The 25,929-nt window shown below is 33.5% G+C and overlaps 1 protein-coding gene across 14 annotated transcripts in view; it reads left to right on the forward strand.

Moving 5' to 3' along the window:
- LCORL (ligand dependent nuclear receptor corepressor like) overlaps positions 1-25,929 on the forward strand; it is a 120,063-nt gene that overhangs the window by 86,021 nt on the left and 8,113 nt on the right. For 4 of the 14 annotated variants that reach the window (XM_081045809.1, XM_081045808.1, XM_081045810.1 and 1 more), the window contains 2 exons: positions 1,436-1,529; positions 2,832-6,414. In XM_081045809.1, coding sequence (XP_080901935.1) covers positions 1,436-1,529; positions 2,832-3,864 — 1,127 coding nt within the window. In that variant the 3' untranslated portion in view covers positions 3,865-6,414. Of the gene's footprint in view, positions 1-1,435; positions 1,530-2,831; positions 6,421-9,427; positions 17,654-25,929 lie in introns of those variants that run through there. The other 10 variants (XR_013993188.1, XM_081045805.1, XM_081045803.1 and 7 more) reach the window with 7 other exon arrangements.

A 25,929-nucleotide genomic window follows, 5' to 3' on the forward strand; every position in this document is an offset into this window, starting at 1 on the left:
GCCTTTGCACAAACTTCCTTCTAGAAGCCCCCATATAATTTCTTTGGTTTGTACCCTCCCTTTGTTCAGGACTGTTCAAGTCATAGAGACTGGTACTGGTAATACTCAATAAAATAGCAGCCTCCTTAGCCCACCCTTGTTCTGTCATCTTATTCTGCTTTATTTTTCTTAAGTAGAACTTACCATCAACCTGAAATACGAAATATGTTTGGTGGTGGTGGTGGTGATAGTGGTGATAGTGTATGAATTATCTCAGTAGGCCCTAAGCGTCATGAGAATAGGTACTTCGTATGCTGATTTTACTCTGCTTTCCAGCTTGTTAAAATTGTGCTTTGTACATAGTAAACACTCAAAATTATTATTGAATTATGCATAGTAGGTTATAGATGGTATGTTTCCTTTCATTTTTTTGTAGCTTGTCCAGGGCATGTAAGTATTAGGTAGATTTATATGGAAATAGTAACAATCCGTTGAATTTTTTAAAAAACCCAGTTGTATTTTTGAGTATATTTTTAAGTATGTATTTTCCTATGATGATTCCTTTCTTACAGCTTCAGTTTTCAATTTTTTTTTTTTTGCTGTCAGTAAAGATATATTAACAGTGTTATTTTGCTGTGTTTTAAATTCATAGTTTATTTTTATTTTTGATATGGAAGTTTGTCAGATTAACAATATATCTGAATCATTGAAATTTTATTTATGTAAATTCAGTATTATAATAGTAATAAAAATAACTGTGTTTTAATAACAAATACTTAAGCAGTTGTTTTCTACCAGGTTATTTTCCCTAAACTTATATATAATGTTGTAAGTTATATCTTCATTCAATCACAGATATAACCACAGCATATTATATAGGCAATGATTCAACTATTGTACATTTCAGTTATTTAAAATAGTAAAATTTTACACTGAGAGTTCTAAAAATACATTGGTTATACATAGTCATTGTTTACCTAAAGTATTTGTTCCACATATTACTAGGCTTAGTAAATGCTAATGTTGCCCTCTGTTCTTTATATTTTCTATGAGCTCTGTTTAGTGCAATTTACATCATTCCTACTTTCCCAAAGAATTGTCTGGGCAGTCTTGAGTAGAAAACAGCCATGGATGAGCAGTCAATTTGGCAGTTCACTGCAAAACGGTGGGAAAGGTGACCAAGAGGTGGTTTTAAACAGATTTTATATCATAGCCTGTTTGTTCCTTCATGTCACTTGGCAGTATCAGCTCCTCCTGTGTTCTTTTTTCCTCTGTAGTGCCTTCCCAGTCATGTCCTGTTGCTAAAGCCACAAAATGAGATGGTAATGGCTACATGTCAAATACAAATGTTAATATTTAAGTCATGAATTAGTAGATCAGCAAAGTATGAATATTGAAATGTAAGGATTACCTACCTGTCACAAATATAAAGTTTTTTCTCTTACAAAAATTATAGGGGATGGAGTGTTAGATCTCTCTACAAAGAAAACCAGCATAAAATCTGAAGAGTCATCCATATGTGATCCTTCTTCTGAAAATTCAATGGCTGGGTAAGCAATATCTAGGAAATATAATTTAATATTAGTATAAAATTACCTCTGCAGAAAACTCTTAATACTACTCTGAGTAGACTGACATATAGTTTTCCTCCGAATTTTTGTCACTCATAAGTGTGTGTCTCTCATACCTTCCATTTGTCCTTTCTCTTTCTTTTTTATTCTTTCTGTTAAAGAAAAGTTATCAGAACAATCACCAAACTTTAGTTCATGTTACTAAAATGAACTATCAATCATAGAATACAAACTTAAGAAGCAGGACAAGTAAAGAAAATTTTAAGTTCAATATTTAGGAGGCAATTTTAAGGGAAATATATAATTTCACTATTTATTTTTTTAAATAACAAATTGTAAAAGTACTATATTTACAAATTGTTAGAGTGTTTATATTTTTTCCGTTGAACTTTAGGTGTGGTGGCAGACTATTTAATATATCTGGTAATCACCACAAAAAGTCCTTTTATGCTTTGGTTAAAAGCTGTTATTAAATTTAATAAATAATTAGTGAAATGCTGTTCTGTTGGATTTTTGGATTTTATTTTATTTTATTTTTTTTGCATCTTCCCATTAACAAACTACACAGGAAGCTTTCTGTCACTTTTAAATCTTAGAAATAGTGTAATTTGTTTCAACTAAAACGAGTAGCTTTTGAGTCATGAGGTATAGTAAGCTTTCTGTTTGAGAAACTTTGAAATTACGATGATACATTTGAAGTAAAAATAACATAATATCTAAAATTATTTTACCCAAATATAACTTATCTTCTTGTTTCAAATTGTAAGATTTTGTCTAGAGAAAAATTGATCTTGTGGAAATATGGGGTATTTGTGTTTGGAAATATTCTTGCTGCTACAAATTTCCTTGAAAGGGGTTGACTCTTTTATTACTTGTTTAGCGGTAACGTCACGTTTCTACTAACAAAAACTCCTTTAGGATTTGGGTATTTTTTTATAATGGAACTCTAATCGTACAAATAAAAATTATAAGTGTTGCTCTGCAAGCATCTATCAGAGGACTAGCAACATCATGAGAATATTTTTACAAATACTGAGTTAGGGTTTTATGTTCTTGGAAGGTCTGCCTGTTGAGGCCACCGTATGATTGACACATTGTCCTACCAGGACTGTAGCGTTTGCTTTGATAAGGAGTAACTACCACATCTCACAGACTTAAAAGAGTATAAGCAGTGATGTTACCTAAGCAAGGAGTATAATAAAGGAGTGGACCCTCCCCTTCCATAGCTGTGTGAGAGTCTCTCATGCATCAGTTTACCATCGTTTCATTCCATCCATCCAGGAGACTACACAGAAACAGAGAGGACTATGTGGAAAGAAGTGCTGAGTTTGCAGATGGTTTGCTCTCAAAAGCTTTGAAAGACATTCAGTCTGGAGCACTGGACATAAATAAAGCAGGCATACTTTATGGCATACCTCAAAAAACTTTACTTCTCCACTTAGAAGCCTTACCAGCAGGGAAGCCTGCATCTTTTAAAAACAAAACTCGAGATTTCAATGATAGTTACTCATATAAAGACAGTAAAGAAACTTGTGCAGTGCTGCAAAAAGTAGCCTTGTGGGCAAGAGCTCAAGCAGAGCGCACAGAAAAAAGTAAACTCAATCTACTTGAAACCTCAGAATTAAAATTCCCAACAGCTTCCAGTTACCTCCATCAGTTAACTCTTCAGAAAATGGTTACTCAGTTTAAAGAAAAAAATGAAAGCCTACAATATGAAACTTCACATCCTACTGTACAGTTAAAAATTCCTCAGCTACGAGTAAGTTCTGTTTCAAAACCACAGCCTGATGGTCCTGGTCTGCTGGATGTTATGTATCAAGTTTCCAAAACCTCTCCAGTCCTAGAAGGATCAGCTCTCCAAAAACTGAAAAATATACTCCCTAAACAGAACAAAATAGAATGTTCTGGGCCCGTAACTCACTCAAGTGTTGACTCTTATTTTCTACATGGGGACCTCTCTCCTTTGTGTCTTAATTCTAAAAATGGAACAGTTGATGGAACCTCTGAAAATACTGAAGATGGATTGGATCGAAAAGATAATAAGCAGCCCAGGAAAAAACGTGGCCGTTATCGGCAATATGATCATGAAATAATGGAAGAGGCTATAGCGATGGTAATGAGCGGAAAAATGAGTGTTTCCAAAGCACAAGGAATTTATGGGGTACCTCACAGCACTTTAGAATACAAGGTAAAAGAAAGATCTGGAACACTGAAGACTCCTCCGAAGAAGAAACTCCGATTACCAGACACTGGGTTATATAATATGACAGATTCAGGGACTGGCAGCTGCAAAAACAGCAGCAAGCCTGTGTAGATTACTTGTTAGGAAAATGTTTGTATGTGTGTATGTGCGCGTGTGTGTGTGTTTGCGTGTGTGTGTATGTGCACAGGTGTGTATTTGTGTGTCTGTATACACACATGTGGGAATTACAGATGCTCACTCTGACAGGAGACATGAAATTTTACAGTTCAAAAACCACTTACATGCCTTTTGAAAAAAAAGTTTTATTCAGGGTTTTCACTGTGGACAGAATTATATAGTTGCTTACTTAATTCTGATAGTTTGTATTTAATCCTTGTATAAATAGGTGAAAATGATTCAGGTTTTCTTTAGTAGTCAATAGCATAAAGCGTTGTGGGAAAACAAGTAATTGTCAAGTGAAATATTTTTATTGGTGAAAGACCACTCCAGCCATTCAGTTAAACCATCTTATAATGGAAATATGATAGTTTGTAAACATTTTAACATAACATGCTTACAGTTATTGTAAGTATGTCAACCAATCAAAGTTTAGACAGCTATCTCATACTAAGGAAAATTAATATATACAGTATTAGTACACTACAGTGCATTCTATGAAATATGAAATGCACTCGAGTGCATCCACCAAGAATAGAAAAGATAACCTTAAGTGATATGTATAATGAAATTTGATATTTATCATTTAATAGTTGATTTAGCAGGAAGTTGGGGTTCATAAGGTATATACTTTTTAAAAAAAACTGACATAGTTAACCCCAGCAGCTATAGAATTCTTTAATATAAGATGGAATACTAAAAAACAAAAAGTAATTTAAATTTAATTATTAAAATAATTTAATTTTGTTTTTCATTTGAAAAATAAGCTAATGTGTAAGGTTAGAAAAGAAAGTTGGAATGCAACTTAGAGCATGTTTATAATGTGCACAGAAAAAGCTTGAGAATGATAATTTTGGTTTAAATGTGCTGGTTAGTTGATGTTATGACTACTTTAAATTTTAAGGATTGTGACACACTCCTATTGAAAAACCTCAGTGTAACTTTAATATATTTGCTGCTGTGACATTTCAAAACATTTTCAGTTTATCAAAATGAATTACAGATTTCATTTTGGTGGGCGAAACATTATCATTTTGCTAATAACCAAATTTGCAGTTTGTTCAGGGTCTTGAATAGATTTACAAATATTTAACACTGAAGCTGTTTTGAACTTTCAGTAATGTAAACTCTCTACTAATTGGGTAGTTAGCTGGGCAGTACATTTTAACTTTTACTAGACTCATAAGAGAGACCAGTAATTTTTATATAGCAGTTTTAAAATGTGGTTCAGAGTATCCATGTTGGATTTATGGAGTATGCAGTTTTAGTAGGAAAATGTTATAAAGCATGTGCCTCCATATAAAGAATGGGGATTTGCTTCATACATTCAAAATTCTCTGAGTGCCCCTTTTCTCTGTTAAAATTCAGGTTCTAATCATTTTTCTAAGCCAGTTTTCCTAAGTCCAAAAGGAATACTTAAAGCTGAATTTAAAACAAATAAGTGCACCTTGTCAAATACTTGTGTTTTTACACTTGTGTTTGTGTGTATCTAATAATCACATATACATATAATACTAAAGAGATTTTCAGCTATTACATTTAAAAACTGCTTACATAGGTTTAAAGAAACTGAAGAGTGGGAAACTACACAACCAAGTAGTTATTTGGTCTCTTAGATCTATACTGAACCCTCTTCAGCTATTAATGTTACCTGCATACTAGAGTATGAATCCTCTTGCTCTTTTTTTTCCCCCAAGAAAGTATACATAATAGATTGCAAAACAGCAGATGTCAGGGTCATCTTTCTTTTTAAAGAATTAAGCCATATTTTGTGAGGGCCAGAACTTGGATTATTTAATATATTTCCCCTTCCCCTCCCATTGAAAAACAAAGTTAAAGATAAAGTAAACGTTTCAACACAATTTTATTGACCTCTTTATACAGAATTTTACTTGCAAAAATTTGGGGCTTGAATGCATTACATAATATTTATATTGTATTGAGCTTTTTTATTCCTCACACTATATTTACATTAATAAATTGATTGAGAAGTTTATAGTAAAGGGATACTTACAGAACTCTTTTATATCATTTAAAAGATGACCTGACCAAAAACTTTACAGGATTCATAAAATCAGGGATCATTTTGCTATTGACTTCACCATGATCAGTAGTTTTATAGGTAATATTATAGTTAATTTACAGCATTTTAGTACTTGTATTATTTATTTTTGGTCAGAAATAGTAAATTAAATATTTTTTGATAGTTTATAGGTAATGATCAACCCATAACTTTAAAAAGAAACAAAATGTTTCTAATTATTGAGTTAACTTTTGATTATACAAACTAGGAAAGGCAGGGAAATTTATGGGTTCCCCTTCTCCCCAGTGATTCTATTAAGATGTTTTTTATGTTAAACTTTCAAAGTACTTTATAAATTTAGTTACCAGTTACTACTTATCAATTGACAATTTTCTGATATCTCCAGTTTCAGCAGACTTTTAATGAAGGTGAAAGCAACCCTTATGTGCTTTCTACTTATTTGAATGTTCCTCAAGTATTTTATATTTAAAAAAAAAAAAAAAAAGAAGGAAAAGGAAAAAACAGTGCCTCTGTTTTTAGAAAACTACTGCTCAGTAAAGTTGTTTAAACCATTTCTGGTAGCTAATGACAATTTTATATTAAATTGTATACTAACTTTAGTGAGACTGATTTTTTTAGTTGTTTACAGTACAAATACTTGTATTTGTTTTTTAATTGCAGTATTTTCATTGTTGCAGTAATTTAGTAAAACTCTGTGGCTGCCTTGATTTTGACAGATTTTGTTAATATAAACTGATTGTTAGGCAATTAGTTATATTTATGCATAAATCAATTGCACTATAATTCATGAATTATTTATTACAATATTTTCTAATGAATTCATGTATCTGTCTTGTGTTGTAAATGTACTGTAATTCTGTTCCTACTTTGTGTTGTTATATATCTAAATCTGATTGTATGAATTTTAATTGTTCAGTTAACGTGTTTCTAGGTTGTAATTTGTAGTAAAGCACTTCAATGCTTTTGCACTTAAATTTACAACACTGTTGGTGTGTGATTGATTTACTCATTCAGTAAAAGAAAAAAAAGAAAAGCAAAGAAAAATACTGACTACACTGACTTCTTTGATTCACTCTGGGAAGCAGTTTTATTAATATTAAATATTAGAAACTGACTTTCTCCAAAAACTATTTCAACAACAAAACCTGTAATGGGCAAAATGGATAGTAACATACAAAAAATTGGCAGGGTGTTTTGGTTTATAAATCAAACAGGAAAAGTTTAGAAAAATTTATAGCATTAAAAACAAGGAAGCTATGAAAGATACAACCTGAGAATCTTTATATAATCACTTGGGAATAAATTCTAGATTGGAGATGTGTACTCAGATATTACTCATACATTAGGTTTTTCTTTGAGATTCTAACATGCAAGAAATATGGAAAAGAAATATTTTGAAGCCAAATAAGTGTATTGTGGAGTTTTATAATTTGAGAACTTAATTATCTAATATCATACATATATATACACACGTAACAAATATAATCTAATATCTGAATATCTAATTAGGAATTTTGTTAAGCTGTTTTACATATTTCATTAGATGGAAATTATTACTAGCCACTGCGGTACTTTCGAAATTCCATTATTAAAAGTAATAAACTGAATAAGAAACTCGTTTAAAATATAGATTTCCTTAGACTGTCAGAAGAGAGATATAGAAATCTTGTGGTTTACAGAATATTTAACATTAGTTTTTATTTCTACATTTTGCTTTACTAACAAAAAAGCATTTGAGCATTTCAGGAGCTATTATGAAAGCATATTAATCTTTAAAATACAGTACAGTGTATGTTTCTGAGAAACATGTAAAATCTCTCTTTAGTCACAGATATGCTTAATAGGCCATAACATAACTTTAAAGAAACTGTTGAAGTACGTTCATCAGAACATTTTTGGGTTTTCTTTTGCTTATGTGAAAATTATAATTTTTAATTTACTGGAAAAGAATATAATTTCACTTACAGCTTTATATTTGACAGTTAACACTTCCTCCTGCCTTTGTTCCCTACATATATTTTTTTAATTATCTAATACTGAATCTTGGGAGTCACTTCCATCATTTCATACTCCCTACCATTATAAAATTTACAAAAAATTGTTTTCAGAAAGGAAAAGATACTGGGGTTATATCCTATCTTCATTTGTCTAGAGGTGGTGGTGGACTTAAGAAGTTTTATTGTCATTTCATATCTTTTCTCACTTTGGTAGCTGCTTTATGTCAAATCACAGGCTGGTTTTAGTGAAATATTGGTTGAATCTAGTAAAGTTATCTTTTTTCCTTAGAAAAGTTTTAATCTAATGTTTCAGGTTTGCTTCAGAAATTCCTATTCAAATAACAGTTTTTATAAAATACTATATACTTAACTGTGAAACAGATGAAGCCATTTTTAGAGAGCAAAATAAATTACTTTAACTTTTCATTTTAAAAGAAAAATCTTTTTGTTTTTAATATACATGAACATAACCTTTTATTAAATAAAATACAATCTGTAGCAATTCATAATCAGCATATCTCAATTCTAACCCTAAATTTTTACAAACGAGGAGCTACTAGCAATAACAACAAATATAAGAAGTCACGAGTGGGGGTCTATTTTCATGTACAGAGTTTGGTGATATGTTTAATTTAAATGGATACTTTTCTGAAACAGAATTCTTTTAACATATTTTATTCTTCTTACTGCTGGTAGTTGAATTACAAAAATTTTTGTAGACTTCTGCATTGGTTGCTAAGTAATCATGAGTCTTAGTTAAAGTTAGATGTATATTAGTTTCTGCAGTGGGACATTTTCCAGCATTTGAAATTAAATAATTAGGTAAGTAATGCCTTTAGTTTCAATGTAATTACTTTAGTATTTAAAATCAATTAAGAATAGAGTTCATTTTTAAATAGCTTAAATTTTTTATTTTCTTACTAGGTTAAAATGTCTGTAGCTTAATCTTAGAAAAGACATTCTGCTATTTATATGAAATCTAAATCCCTTAATTTTCCTGTAACTATGCAAAGCTCTTTTATTAATATTCTATTTTAAATAGAGATAAGAAAGATTTTCTCTTACATCTTATTTTTCTTATTTGCATTAATATGGACTATTGATATTTATCAAAATAACTTATAAAATGTCTACTTTAGAAAAATTTTAACTCCTGAAGCACTTTCCGTTAAATATTCTTAATATATTCAAAGCACTAAACATTAGCAATCTGTAACTATAATATCTATAATAATCAGCTTTTATATCACAAAACTAGGGCTTTGCTTTGACTCTTACTTTGTCATAGGAAACTATCAGTGCTTCATTATATTTTTGCTAAACAGCAATCAAGATGTCATTATTGCAGCTCTGTAGGAGTTAGGAGTCCAGCAACACCAAAATATCTTTTGTTCAAACTCTGCTAAAATTAAAATTATAACTCCTTATAATCTGGTATTTTTGCTGTAATTCATTTTTTGTTTGGTTTTATTTTTAGTTCAACTGTTGATGCAATATCAGAGGAAGCTACTAAAATGGAAAAAGGAAAATCAGCATTAAGCAAAGTTTTGGAATCTTTGTGCATACATCACCAGCAACAAGTTTTGGCTATGTTGAAATTTCTAGTCCAAGAGCAGAATGCTGCTTCTCTTTGCTTTTGTAATACATCCTATACTGTGTCTTCAGAATCTCAAAAGCCTCTAATTGAAGATGATTTACAGGGTCTATTCTGTAGTTGTGAATATAGGCTGGCAGAAAGAGGGTGTTTACACAATGAAAGACAAAGCCCTGGTTTTGTGCCTCTGCCAGTCTGTATTAAAGATTTACATTGTTTATCTTGCCAAACTGTAACTATTGAACACATTAAGACAGTAGTGAATAGAGGAATTGCAAATAGTTATGCTTCTCACAGGTGCTGTTCTGGACTGTTTCCAAACATTCACTCAACAACATCGGCCTTTCATGCTCCTCTCTCGTCGAGGGAAGTACGTGACGATTCAGTCGGTCTCAAAGATGTTTGTAGATCTGGAAGTCCCTCACCCCCACCATTATCACCTGTACAGACTGAAGAATCTGAAAAATTGAAGGATGTCATCTCAGAGCTTTCAGCCTTAGAAAATAACAAACTTGAAACAAACATTAACCAGCCTCCGTTTCTTACACCAGCAGAAATAAGCAGTGACAAGGGTGATCACGAAGGTAAAATATATAAAACTAAAAAATCCAGTAGCTCTGATTCTTTGATCTTGGAAGATAGCAATAATTGTACTACAAATCATGAAAAAGGTGAAACTGTGATTTTTCAAGATTTAATGGATCGTATTAATGAAAAATTAAAATCAATAGAAACTACAGATATGACAAACCTTATAAAGTTATCTAGCAGCGATTGTAATACAAATAATGATTTAAAATTGAGAGATTTAATAACTTCCCTCTTGCATAATGCAAAGGCCAGTGATTACAGTTTTATGGAATTACTGAGTCAACATGATAAAAATGTAGAAAATAAAATTATTCAGACAAGATTTCGAAAGCGTCAAGAAACCTTATTTGCAGTGCACAACTCTCCTGATTCACCCATGTTTAGAAGGCAGTCTTTACAGATAAAAAGAGAACTTGCTAGTCTCAATGAAAATTTTATAAGAAAAAAATGCAGTGAAAAAATTTCAAGGAAATTGATATGCAATGATGTGATATTTTCAACAGACAAAGAATTCTATCATTGCCAAGGGTCTTTACAAAATTCTAAAAGCCTTCAAGACAATAGTCAAGCAGAAATATCATTTTCACCAGATTATGCATTACAGTCATTGCAACTACCTCTTCATAATTTAGAAACTAACTTGGCTTTTGACACATTTTCAGAAAACTTTAAAACAACTACCCCTGAGAAAATGAGCATAAGAAATTCACAGGAGAAATCAGCTGGAAAAATTTTTTGGCAAAATCATAAGGAAAATCCAAAATTCGAGAATACTCAAACTTCTTTGAAATGTAATATTCCAGGACTTTTGAGCAGAAGCAAACGAAATATTGTGCCTCCAGGATGGTATTCTATATATGTAACAAATAATTATATTCTAAAAAAATCCCCCAAGGCCAAAAAAGTTTCTGAATCTACAAGAAAAAAAGATCAAGTGAAAAATATTCAAATTGAAAGCTCACACAATATAGATCTAAACAAAATTGCAATGAATTCTAATTTACAAGTTGTTGTGGAACGTTTGGAAGATACAATAAATATAGCCAAGAAGTCTTGGAATAATCAGTCATTATCGGAAGGATATAAAGCATCCAAGAAATTGATGGAAATCGATGGTAAAGATCAAAATACTAGTAGAAACATGACTCTTACTGTAAGTAGAATGACATGTAAAGAGCAGAGTTTATCAAAATCTGTGGTAGCATCCAGCAATATCAAAAGCAGTCATGTTCCTCCAACAGATTTGAATAACAAAAGACTTGATAATCTGAAAAAGTCATCTATCTTCGATACGGGTAGCTTGATTTCCACAGTTGAGAATGTACCAACAAAATATGAAGCCATCGAAAGCTCTTCTTTTTCCAACTATTCTAGTCCTATCAAACTCATGTTTTTATCTGAGGTTAAAAGCAGTGAAGGAGTCAAATATACTTTAACTTCAGTCAGTAATTCTCAATCAAATACTGATCTTCCTTCAGAAAACTGTCCGAACCATCATGTAATTGAAAAAAAAGCAGAAACAAATGAGGATGTCCCAGATGTTAACTTTGAAAATTATAGTTCTAATCTTAATGATAGTGACACTCTTCAAAAAGAACTAAACAAATTTAATTGTGCAAAAGAAATTGCACAATCTTCTGCAGTGTTTATAGATGATATGAATAGTGATAAACCACAAGAAGAAACTAAGGAAAATTCAAGTAATGCAATTGATTCATCTTTTAAAAGAAAACCAGGTAGACCTAAAAAAATAGGTCCCCAGGTTGTGAAACAGATTAAGCGGCCAATTGGAAGACCACCAAAACCTAAAACTGATCAAACAGACATCACCATTTGCCAAAATGAGTCCTTTAGTGCTGGAAAGAAAAGCCCAGAATCTCTCTTATCAGAAGTAAAAGAAGGTATTTATAGAAAGAGTATTACAGTAACTGTTATCTATGGAAGGTCAAGAAGAACTAAAAGGCATGTTTCTGAAGGAAGTGTAAACATAAGCAATGTTATATCTTTAAACAATAATGTTGCTGATTTTTCAACTGAATGTAATAGTCTCGGAAATATGAGAGAATATGAAATGGACTCGAGTGAAAGAGTAAGTGCTGTTTCGAATTTGACTACTGAAGGTGAGATCTTGGGGTCCGGCTTTGACTGCGTCAGACCTATCAAGAACAAGTCTGTGATACCTCAGCCTGCCAAGAACATTCGACCAAATCAGAAGCCTTTGGCAGGAGTGAGGAAGCCTGGTAGACCTGCGAAAGTGAGAATCTCTGGTATATCTGTAACTATTAATAGAATTTCATCTCAGGAGAGAGAAGTAAGTATTAGCAGCTGTTTACCTCCTTTAGAACAAGAGAATATATTAGAGAAAAAGCTGCCTGAAGAAAAGTATGATCCCCAATGCCATAAAATGGATACAAGACACACTGAAGCTGACGTATTGAAGAGTGCATCAAAAAGTATGGTTGCTGCTGTACCTTTGAGACATTCTGTTAGGGACAGAAAACCATCTCTGCATTTCTTACATTCATTAGCATCTTCTAGCTCACTTATTTACAGAAATACTCTGCTCCATAAATCATATAAACTCCATTTGCAGAAAGGTGAAAGCCAGAAGGAAAAACGTAGGCAGTCAAGGATAAAAATAGCTCCCAAAGGTACCCCAGGAGCTAGAAATTCAAGGAATGCAAAAAAGTGTTTGGAAGATAACAAATTAATACCCATTTCTGAAGTATCCTTAGATCCTATAATTTCATCAAACCCTTTGCTCAGGTGGTGGGCTGCTTCTGCTTCAAATGATTCCTTATTAGAGGAATTAAACAATAGATTTGAGCAAATAACAAACGCGTGGGTGCAAGTCAGTGGAGATGAAGCTGAAAATTGTGTTCATAAAAGAGAACACCCTGAAAATGGTAATTACAAAATAGGAAACCCTTTGGAAACCTGTCTCTTAGAACTTGAAGTTTCACCTGTAAAAATGCTTTTTCGGAAAAAGTATGATTTGAATGAACTCTGTACCTGGTTTATGCAAACAACAGAAACACAGTCTCTTTCACTAGTAAGAAAAGCAAATGCTCGAAACCCTTTGGAAGTTATAAATACCAGAGGAATTAAATTAGGGACCAAATATTCTGATTTTAATACCAGCCCCTTCAGAAAGCACTTTAAAAAATTTGCACTATCTTCTCCTTCAAAATCAGCAGGGAAGTTGCATATACTGCATAAAATGGTTAGCTCTCCATTCTTAAATGTGAAAAGTAATTTAACACTAGCTAGATTCAAAAGAACTGAGTTTAAGAGGTTGCAACATGAAAGGTGGAGAAGAGAGGGAAAGCTGCACAACCATGGGACAGTTGATTGGATCTCTAAAAGAAGGAACTTGAGATTTTTCTCCCAGAACCAATTTTTAAGTAAGCCTGAGGGGGGAATGAATGGTGACATCCCACTCCAAGGAAAAAACACAGTCGATAATCAGTTTATTTTGCCACCTGAGTTCAGGGATGACTTTTTCCAAGAGAAAGTGGCAATGTCTGACTTCAAAACACATGCTACTTTAGAGACTAAATTTAAGTCAGAAGCAAAAGAGAATGGAACAGATTGTAGCCAAAAAGATTTTGAAAAGGGACTAAGACTAGGAAATGCATGTCCGAATAATTGGAGGTCAAAAACCTTAAAAGATTGTAGAATATTTTTGAGGAAAATCAACTATCTTGAACACAGAAATACTTTCAAGCTAAATACAATCATCTACTCTCCTGAATCTGTTGACAGTGGAAGTAATCATCTGACTCATATGGAAGAATCAAAGCGCTTTACCTTAAGATCCCATTCTGCTAGGCAAAATTCTTTTAAAAAACAATCTAAAATAGAAAATGCTAAAGCAAATAGTCCTTCAACCGATAAATTTACTGGCCAACTTGACAATAGTAAATTAAATAAATGTATTAATTATGACAAGACTCCTTCTGATAGCTCTGAAGTGCTTAGCAAATTGAACAAAAGAAAAAGACCACCATGGAAGACCACAGAAATGTCAACAAAAAGATATAAACGACAGTCTTGCAACAGTGGACAAATGGCAAACTATTATTCAAAATCCCAACTAGGTAAGTTTTTTTCTACTTAATTTTAGTTTCATTGTAGGTGCCTTGAGTCAAGTACGAGACAGTGGGTAGAAAAGGAACAGCTGATTTAGTTATAATTTATTTCCAAAACATTTGGACAACCTAATTTCTTGGCACCTAGTATGAAACTCATGAAATTAGGTGCTGCTTAAAGTACCAATGCACTTCTCTACATCTTAATGTGTCCAGGATTTCCAGCAAATTAAAATATATTTAGTAGAGACATAGAAAGCTTCTAAACACATTAATATAAAAGTTATATTATCTGCTTTTGCATTCGATAGGTCTAATATAAAATACAGAAAACAGTTTGACAGATAAATATGCCCAAGTAACCATCTAAAACTTAACTGCTACACTACAGGCTAATTAATACGTATTTGTTTTCTGATAACAACTTTGAGACCAGACCATGTGGAAAGACTTAAAGACTTTTATCTCATTGCTGAATTGATGAAGACTGTCTCACAGTAATCCTGGGTTATCAGTCTCCATTCACCATTAAGTTGGTATTATGTTGGGAACCACTTTTAACACTGCTTATTTAAATAGTGTCGAGGAACAAGAACTTTTTTTTCTTTTTCAATAAATCAGCAAACTTTTTTCCTATCAGACACTGAACTAGATGCCATGTATATAAAGATGAAGATTTCTTTCCAGAGATAATCCATACCCTATCTAGGGAGAAAGTCACATATGGGTAATTTTAAGGTAATGCCAAATTCAGAGTGCAAACCGAAATTACTTTTGCAATTATGTGCTAACTCAGTTATGCTAACCTGACATTGGTGCCTCAGAAAGACTGTTGCCCTTAGAACCTAGCAGAAATAGGATATGAACATTGTAGGTGCCAACGTAGCCTGCTCCAACGCTGCTTATTGGTTAGTGCTAGACAATTCAGGAGTGTAAGAGTGTGACAGTGCTTACTGATTACTTCCCTGACATAAAGGAGTGCCTTGGTTACATTTGGAAACAAGGATATTTTATCATATGGTTGCATTGTTACATTGTATATTTTAGGAGAGTTTGTTGGGTGGTTGGATAGGTATTGGTGGCTTTGTTTTTTCAACTTTTAAACTTTTTAAAAGCTTAAAAAAAATACTATCAGGTCTTATGTTAACATATTAAAAGCAGTAATTAAACTTGAGTTTTAATATGTAAGGTGATTATTATGGCCCCCCTCTTCAATTATTTAAATAACTTTAAAATACCTATTTCAATATCTAACATGCAGTGATAAAAAGTTGTAACAGGCAATGATTAAAATTTAAAGGTGGTGAAATTAGAGTCTTCCTAATGAAAAAAGAATCAAATCTAAAAATAATGCCCTTTGTTTCTTGCCTTCAGGAACATTATCACAAATAGTATGTCAGGAAGAAAGAGGGAAGAAGTCGAATAGTGACTAAAAAAACAAATCTTACAATTCACGTGAAAACACACATATGCTTAAAGGACTGTCATGAGTGGAGAATTAAAGTGTAGTCTTTCATTTTTAATTCTTTATACCATCCTCATTTCATGTTGTTAGAGTTTACCAAAGGTAATTTGCATTCTCATTTTACAACAGAACCGTATTTTGTCCTTGCAGCTTCTTAACCATTATATCTTCCTAAGGTATAAATATAAAATTTATTTTATCGCTTCTCGGCCTTTTGGCTAAGATCAAGTGTAAAATTTATTTTAATGTGCTTCTTCATCTCACTAAATATGAGATTACCCTAGAAAAATAAGATGGAAGATGCCTAATTTTAAATTAATTTCAAAATCCTTTTGTGATATGTAAAAAAATTTTAGTATCATATTAAAAGTTGTTTTTCCCCTTTTCTCATTTTTAAGTACTAGTACTATTCCCTGTTCTGCTTAAGGTTTTGTTTCGCTTTTACTGATAACTTTCCTTCTTTATTTTTTAACATTCTTTTTTTTAATCAATTAACAAGAACCTTTTTACAAAGTTGTATTTAAAGTAATATTTGTTATATTTACCTGATTTTTAAATGTTTCTTAAGGTGTTATTTTTTTTCTCATTGTTCTTGGTATTCCATACTTCTTTTTGCCTTTCTGGAAATGACACTAAAATTCATTATTAGTTTTATATGTGTTTTTGTTCATATAATAATTAGTGACTGGAGACTTGAAAAATACTTTTAACAATAGGACTTTTCTAGAAAAATTCTTAGTTCAATGTATGTAATGAATTATGGGATATTTTTATTGATGAAAAGTTGCTTCTACCACAAATGTCTTGTCTGTGTACATTTCAAAATTAACTCTTCAGATACAGTTTAATACATAGGAGTTTTAATATATACACTTCATTACACTTATACTGTTGTATATCAACTGTAGACATGGAAAGAAGAAAAAGAAATGCAATTCCACTCTATTCTTATTTCAACAAATACTTAATGAATGCCTACAATATGCTCTTAGGCACTGTAGAAGGTTCAGAAAGTTCCTTTTCCAGTCACATCCAACCTGAGATTTGAGGAATGCCAAAGCAGTAGAAGTGGGGAGAGGAGAATTTCAGGCAGAACAAACTGCATGTGGAAATCCAGGTAACAAAAGAGAGCAGCCTTGTTTAGAACACTGAGTTCAAATGGCTGAGTCATAAAATATGAATTAAGGATGGGGCAGGGGGTGGATGGAAGCATAGCCCAAATTGGAGTTCAGCATCAGTTAATGAAAAAATAATGTTTTGAGAATAGACGTATTCGAGAAAGATCTATGAAGTAGAATCAATGCATCTTAAAGAGTAGAAGAATAAAGGACAACATCCAGGTTTTTTGCTTAAATGTCTGGGTAGATGATGGTAAGATGCACTTTTGTGTAAGAGAACACTCAGAGTGTTCCGTTTTAGATGTAAGGAATTTGAGGTATTTAGTGGGATATCCAAGAAAAGATGTTTAGGAAGCAGTTAATATGGATTTTTTGCTCAGGCAATAGGTCTGAGCTAGAGACAAAGATTTGGGCACCAGCAAGTCATTGAAGCCATGAGAATGGAAGAGATTGTTCAGAGTAAAAGGGGAGGAGCCTAGAATCCCAAAGCCAAAGGTATGGAGAAAGGATATGTACAAAAGGACACTAATGAAAGTAGTCAGGAGGTGAGAGGAAAAACAGGAGAGGAAGATGAGGAGGAAATGTGTTGTGACAATGGAGAAAACAACAGTATAAACTGTTGATAAGAGGTCAATTAAGCCTTGAAACATTTCCATCAAATATAGCAGAAGAGGTTATTTTAGTGATTTGGGAGAGAGCAGTTTTGGTGGACTAATAGAGCCAGAAACCTTATGATTGAGTAAATGTAGGAAGAGGAAATGAAGGAAATTAGCACAGAAAACTATAACTGGTTGTGATTGGAGAGGAGGTGGAGAGGTAATGAAAGGGAAGCCTTGTTTAAGGCAGGTTTAAAAAAAAAAAAAACGTTAGATGCCAGTGGGAAGAAGCCAGTGGAAAATGAAACGTTGAAGATTCAAAAAAGAGAGATGGCAAGCAGTGAAAGTGGAGTGAAGTCCCGGAGCTGATTATTGGATATTATGGGGCATCGTTAGAGGTACTGGTCTTGGCCACAAGAGTCACTTCTCTCCTAAAACATGAGAATAGTGGGAACAATGCATGAGGATGCAAATCACTTTATAAGTTCATGGGAAAGGTATTGAGGCTCTGAGAGTATTTTCTACGAATCAAGAGGTAACTTAAGAGGAATATAGTGGGTATTGATAATAGGGATGAGGTTTGAAATACTGTCCCAAGAAATAACAGGACTGACGGCTTCCAGAATGTAAGCTCGGAGAAGGGTCGGCCCTTAGGTTTAATAGTCATTGGGTTCACCGGGGGGTATAACAGATGAACAAAGAGACCAGTTCAAGAATTCATTCTGTGAATGGTGAGAAACTATATGATCAAACTAACTCGAGAGACTTTTCTAATGGTAGTTAATACATAGTATAGATTTGAGGGATAGGGCAAAAGGGGACATGATTTTTTAAGAGATAATGGCCTGAAATGGAGTATGACTACTGAAAAATAATAATATAGACCTTTTTAATGTTAGTGTCTTTTTGAGTTCCCAAAACAGATGTGTGCCTTTTCCTAATTGATCCATATCTGGATGTAAATAAACTGACTTTGGACACCTCTGAGGAAATTTTAAGACTAGAATAACCTAATGTGGACTTGAGCTATTAAATTCATAGTTCTCATCCTGAAAGGTTAAATTTTCTCATAAAAATTCAGAATTCAAGTTGACACTTTGAATTGGATTCTAAGATGACTGAAAAATGTTCAGTTTGTCAACTTCTCCTGTTTTGTCATCTATTCTCAAAAGTGACCGAATATACTTGTTTTCCCATTCAGAATGCTGGTTTTCACACAGGTACATAACTGATGGGTGATATTTAATTAACAGTATATTCCTTCAACTGCCTGAAACCCAGACTAATCATGTATCTTCTGGTCCTGCTTATGAACGTTTTACCACATGTTTTGAGTTCTAACTCAAGATGTCCTTTTAAATCTTTATGGTTGAGGCAACCCTTGAGACAGAAAATGCTTAAACGTTTTTAAATAAAATTTAAAGTTGAGTTTCTTCATGTGCAGTTATTGAGCATCATTATTATTTGATGGAAAAACTATGAAGCTAGAGTAGATGATTTTCTAAATTTTATTTTGCTAGAATAAAACCTATGACACACAGTCACCTTCATCTCCTTTGTTACACAAGCATTCCCAAAGTTGTATTCCAAGATACGTATTGAAATGCTCCAGTGCACTGTGCTTACTGTGTCACAGTGCCCCGTTATTAGCATGTTCAATTGCATTCTCCAGACTTTATATATATCCCAACTGTTTATATTCTACTGAACACAGTTTGGGGAACATAATTGGGAAACATTGCTCTACGTCGTGTCCTGCTACGATTTCTCTGTATTTACTGTGATAGTCCTAGAGTTGCATTGCATTCCTAAAGAATGCAATGACTGTAAAAATATAAGTTATTTTATATACTGGATTTGCCCTTGTGTATAAATTAAGTTAGAGTAATCAAAATTGCAAGTGCTTTATTAAGATTCACTATTAAAGAACACAACGGTAAATATAAGACAGAGATGAGCATTCTGATCAGTCTAGTTTGTAAGTTTCATTTGCATATATTAGATTTTATTTCATGTTGAGTTAAGACAGGAATAGCTGTGGCAGCAGTCAGTTCAGGTGGCTTCACTAGCTATATTACAAACTATGACAGAATAACTTACCAATTTCGGAAAACAGGAGATCATTGTCTCCTCAAGTCTTAATTAATCCACAGTTTTAATTTGTTCAGAATTGGATAAAATGATGATAGGTATTTTAATGTAAAAATTAGTAAATTCATTGACACATTCATTTTTATATGGGCTTCATATTACCACTGTGCTAACTGCCAGTTCCCTAAGTACAACTATTAAAATTTTGACTCAGTTATTTAAATTATTCTAATGAAATCTGGAATTTTTAATAAAAATCCACTCTGTTTACAATTGAGGTTTTCCCCTATCATTGTAATTTTCATAGGAACTGAGTACAGAGAAGAGTTTTAGGTCTTAAAGTGCTTCTTACTCTTGTCATGATACTTCATTAAAATATAAATCAGCTACTTTGATAATCCCTTGTCTTGATGGTTTTCCGCAGAATTTTTCTGGGATATTTTATATCCCATTACTTTGTCAGTCATTACTGAGTTTTTCAGGATATTCTGCTTTACTAATTGCCCTGAATCTTTCATGGAAAACCACTCTGTTCAATCGACAAATATTGGATAATTTTCTTTTTGACCTACCAGGCATTGTGTTAGACACTAGAAGGACAAAGAAACTCAAGGAACACATCAAAAAATACTTCAGATTGTGTTTCCTTTGACAACATAATTGGTATAACTTGATGAAGGATAATTTGGTTGATTTTCCATACCAATGGATAAGAAGTATAAAACTGTATTTGCAAACATAAAATTAATTCTCTTAAGTCAGGGGTCTGGCCCAGGACCTGCCCTGTAAATAAAGTTGTGTCGGGGCATCACCGTGCTCATTCACCTACATGTTGTTGTTGGCTGGTTTTGTGCCACAAGAGCGGAACTGAGTCCTTATAACAGAGATCTATCTGATAGAGCCCACAGAGCCTAAAATATTTATCTGGCCCTTTGAAAGAAAAGTTTGCTGACCCCTGATTGTATCAGTAGAACTTTGATAATGGTGTGGCTAAAAACAAATTAATGGATTTTATTTTTTAGTAGATTGAAGTAAATATATATCCAGTCCATCCCCAACACCCTACTCCCTTCAGTTGTCTACTCCCTCTTCTCACACATTTCTGACAAGTTGTTTTATTTTATCTCTGTGGGACAAGACCTGTCTCTATCCAGCCCGGTGATGCTGGGGGAGCCGTGCGTGCCAGTTGTATTCTATTTTGTCAGTCTTTATTCTCTCCCTGCAGCCTCCAGACCTGCTTTGTCTATGAGGTAAGTTCAAAGGTCACCCTTCTTTTCCTTAACCCGCTGCTAGAGACTGATCTCAGTGCGTCACACCGTAAGTTCCTTCCTCAAGTGTTCTCTCCTTTCCCACCTCTTTTTTTCTGTTCGATTTCTTCACCTAGGAATCCAGAATTCTTAGTTCAGCTCTCCTGGCTACCATTTTCCCCCTCATTTTCCTGAGTAGTAAACAGTTTTCTTTGTGGTGAAGCTGAGCATTCTGTAATTATCATGTTAAGCCTACTGAATTCACCTGTCATCTAATTACAAAACAAAAAAGAAACACACAAAAAAAGGCAGATTAGGTGTCTGAATGATTTCATCCTGCCAGGTTTTTTTCTTGCTTTTTTTTTTGTTTAATTTTAAACAAGACCTTGACTGCTGCTTCTTCCTCCCAATTCCAATTCCAGGCAACCTGGAAAATTCATTTGTTTGTGACTTTGTTTCTATGTTTTGTAAACATAAAAAGCTAGATTGTAAAAGCCTGTATCTGGAGACCCCATTAATTTATTCTTTAAAAAAAAGTTTGTCTCCTATGTGCCAGGCACTATGCTAGACATATGGGCATTGTGGGAGACAAAACCAGATACGGTTCTTACCCTCATGGTTCAAGTTTATTTGGAAAGGTAGACATTGAATAAATAATTACACAAATCTTACAAGTTCTTAATTAGTAGGTGGTACGATGAGAATTCCTTATTGGGAGATTTTATCAAGTCCAGGAAGTGAGGAAAGACTTCCAACGAAATGGCCATTGAGCTGAGTTGTGAATGTTGATTAGGAATTAACCAGGCCAAGTGGCAGAGAACTGAGAGGGAAGGAATGACTTTCCAAGAGGAAGGAATTGCGTGTGAAAAAACTCTGAGGGGTTGTATTCTTGGCAGGTAAGAAGGATGCGACGTGACTGGTGTGTCTAGAGTGAAGGAAGACAGAAGGAGCGTGGTGTGGTGAAGACTGAAGAGTTAGTGAAGCGTAGGCCACGCGTGTTCTTGTAAGCCATGCATGTGTACTGTCAGGGGCTTCCCATTGCTCTCAGAAAAGGGATTTAAATTGAGAGTGGATGGGAAAGGTAGATGACATCATCAGAAAAATGAATTGTATAGTGCAAGAGTGAAGGTATGGGCCATTATGGTAGTCCAAATGAGAACTGTGCTACTTTAAAACAGGGTTTACAAACTTTAGTTTGCATCAGATTTACCAGGAGGGCTTGTGAAAAAAGAGATGGTTGGACTCCAACCAGTTTCTGTTTCAGAAGGTATGGAGGGGCACCCAAGTGATGCATGCTTCCCTGCTGACCCAGGGAGCACACTTTGAGCACCACTGGTGTAGCATGTAGCGGGGAAAGAAAATTAAGTCTACTAATACGATCATAAAGTTATACACTCCCTCTAAACACTACTGTAGCAATAATCCACAAATATGGCTCTGCAGTGTTTTCACTGTAATTAACTTAGAAATATTTTCTAATTTCCCATGTGATGTCTTGTTAACCCATGGATTATTTAGAGGTTTGTTATTTAGTTCCCGAGTATCTGAGGATTTTGAGATATCTTTCTGTTACTGATTGCTAATTTTAATTCTGTTAAGGTTATAAAATGTGCTTTGTGTGATTTTAATCCTCTTGGATTTATTGAGATTTGTTTTACAGTTCAGAGTTTATCAAGATCTCCTTTACCCTAAGAAATGTTCTGTGTGTTCTTGAAAATAATGTGTATTCTGCATCTGTTGGGTGGAGTGTTCTAGAAATGTTAGTTAAGCAAGTTAATAGAGGGTGCTGTTCAACTCTTTTACATCCTTATTGCATTTCAGTCTACTTGTTCTATTGATTTTTGAGAGAAGGGTGTTGAAATCTACGATGCTAGATCTGGAATCTATGATTCCAGATTTTTCAATTTATCCTTTTAGTTTTATCAAGTTTTCTTCCATGTATTTTGAAGCTCTATGATCAGGTGCATACATCTTTAGAATTTTTATGTATTTTTGATGAATTGACTTCTTTATCATTTAAAGTGAACCTCTTTATATCTCTGGAAATATTCCTTGCTCTGAAATCTACTTTTTGTGATAGTACTATAGGCATTCGAGCTAACCTTTCAGCAGTGTTAGCATGGTATATCTTTTCCCACACATTTACTTTTAACCTATTTATATTTGTCTTTATATTTAAAATGGGATTTTTTTTTGTCTTTTATTTATTTATTTTTTTTCATTCTGATTACAAGTTGTGCCTGCAGTTTTTTTTTTATAGTTTTATTTTATTTTATTTTTACATCCCTCACACCGTGAACCCCCCTCCCCCCATCCACCACCACCCCGACCTCACACCGAGCCATCACATTATACACATAAAATTATAGTTGGCATTCATTAATGTCCAGCCTCTGGTATACAATGCCATGACCAGGCATCTAAAATGGGATTTTTTTTAGGCAGCATAGTTTAGAGGCTTGCTCTTTCATCCAATCTGATAATCTCTGCCTTTTAATAGAGCACTTCCATTGAAAGTGATTGTTGATATGATTGGGTTTCTATCAGAAAACTTTTTTTATTATTAGTGAGGTATAATTGACATAACATATTAGTATGTGTACAACATACTGATTCCATATTTGTATATATTGAGAAGTGATCACCACACTATGTTAGTTAACATCTAGTTAACTAACTAACGTTAGTTAATGTCTAGTTAACGTCTATTACCCATAATAGTTCCAACATTTTTTCTTGTGATGAGAACTTTTAAGATCTACTCCCTTGGCAATTTTCAGACATACAGTGCAGTATTAACTATCGTCATCATGCTGTACATCACATCCCCATGATTTATTTATTTTATAAGTGGAAATTTGTACCTTTTGACCCTCCCCCCCCCCACTCCACCTCTGGCAAACACCAGTCTGTTCTCTTATCTACGAGCTCGGTTTTGTTTTAGATTCCACATATAAGTAAGATCATATGATATTCGTCTGTCTGACTAATGCTGTCAGGGTCCACCCGATTTATTGCAAAAGGCAAGATTTCCTTCTTTATCATGGCTGAAAATTTTTCCTGTGTGTGTGTGTGTATCCGCACCACATTTTCTCTATCCATTCATTCAGCAGTATATACTTAGGTTCTTTCCATGTCTAGGCTATTGTGCATGATGCTGCAGGGAACATGGGAGTGCATATCTCTTTTCAAGTTATTGTTTTCATTTCCTTTGGAGAAATACCTAGATATGGAATTGCTGGATCATATGGTAATTCTGTTTAATTTTTTGAGGAACCTCCACACTGTTTTTCATAGTAGGTGTACAAATTTACATTCCCACTAACAGTGGACAAGAGTTCCTTTTTCTCCACATCCTCACCAAAACTTGTTATTTATTGCCTTTTTGATAATAGCCATCCAACTTTCTATTTTCTGTTTGTTCCATTTATTATTTACTTCCTTTTGTCTTCTCTTTTCCTGCCTTTTGGATCAGTTAAGTATATATTTTCTGTGTAATGTCTTAACTAGCTTTTTAAAAAGTACTGGATGTCAGGTTTACCCTATGTATCATTACCAGTCTACCTGCAAATGATATACCGTTTTATATGTTGTCTAAGAACTTTACAACAGTACATTTGTATTTCCTTCCTCCAAGCCTTTGTGCTATAGTTGTCATACATTTTCATCTATAAATATTATAATCCTCCCAATATAGTTACTATTTTTTATTTACAATCATTCAAAGAGATTTTTTTTTTTAAATAGGAAAAGTTTTTTCCCAAATTGACTATTTCTGATGCTCTTTATTCTTTTGTACATATCCAAATTTCCATCTGGTACCATTTTCCTTCTGCCTGAATAACTTCCTTTAGCATTTCTTTTAGCGCAGGTTTCACGAATTCATTCAGCCATGCTTTTTTAGGTATTAAAAAGTTTTTATTTCACTTTTGTTTTCAAAAGATATTTTTGCTTGTTATGGAATTCAAAGTTGACTGTATGTATGTGTGTGTATTTTGATATTTTGAAAATGTTGCTTCACTGTCTTCTAACTTGCATTGATTCTGAAGATAAGTCGGCTGTCATTCCTATATTTGCTACTTGTTATGTAATGTGTCTTTTCCCCCCTCTGGTTGCTTGTAAGATTTTCTTAATGTCTGGTTATCAACATTGTGATTATAAATGGGCTTGGCATTGTTGCTTTCATGTTTTCTCTGCTTGGGGCTTTTTGAACTACCTGGATATGAGTTTAGTTCTTACCATTTGGAAGGTTTTCAGCCATATTTCCTTCAAATACATTTGTCCCTCTCCTCTCTACTCTCCTTTTGGGATTCCAATCACATATATTATTTCCAATAGATCACTGATACTCTTTTCGTTTTCGTTCAATTTTTTTCATGTTTCACTTTGAATTATACCATTTACATGTTTTTAAGTTTATTAATGCTTTCTTTGGCATTTTCTAACCTGCTCTTAATAGCAGCCAGGGTATTTTTCATTTCATACATTCTATTTTCACCTCCAGACATTTAAATCCAGTCTTCTTTGTGTCTACCATAAATCTCTTCATGCTTTTCTCAGCTTCTTGACTGTATGGAGTCTATTTTCAGTATCTGCGTTAACTTCCTTATGTGCTAATTTTACAATCCGTGTTATTTATCAGTTTCTGTTGATTGATTTTTCTCATTATACACTATATTTTTTGTCTTTTCTAGCCTGGAAATTTTGTATCAGATGCTAGACATTGTTCATTGTACATTACATGCTGGGTTTTTGTTTTGTTTTTTTGCAGTGCCTTCAGTGTTTTGGGGCTCTGTTCTGGAACATCGTTAACTCATTGAGAAACATTTTGATTCTTCCAGATGTTGCTTTTCAGCATTGTTAGGCAGAGCCAGAAGATCCTTTAGTCTAGGACAGTGGTTTTTCAACTGGCGATGAGTTTGCCCTGCTGAGGATATTTGGCAATGTATGGAAACTTTTTTGTTTGTCATACCTAGGGGGTAGAGACCAGGGTTGCTACTAAACCTTCTACAGTGCATAATAAGACAGCCCCCACAACAAAGAATCACCTGGCCCCAAACATTAATAGTGCTGAGATTGAGAAACCCTGTCCTAGGGCTAATTTTACCCCTCTAATTAAGGAATACCAATACCTACCTGAGGACTCTACTTAATGTGTTAGGAGATCATTCCATTCTTGATGGTGG

This window comes from Rhinolophus hipposideros, assembly GCF_964194185.1.
Source record: "Rhinolophus hipposideros genome assembly, chromosome: 1".
Taxonomy (NCBI): domain Eukaryota; kingdom Metazoa; phylum Chordata; class Mammalia; order Chiroptera; family Rhinolophidae; genus Rhinolophus; species Rhinolophus hipposideros.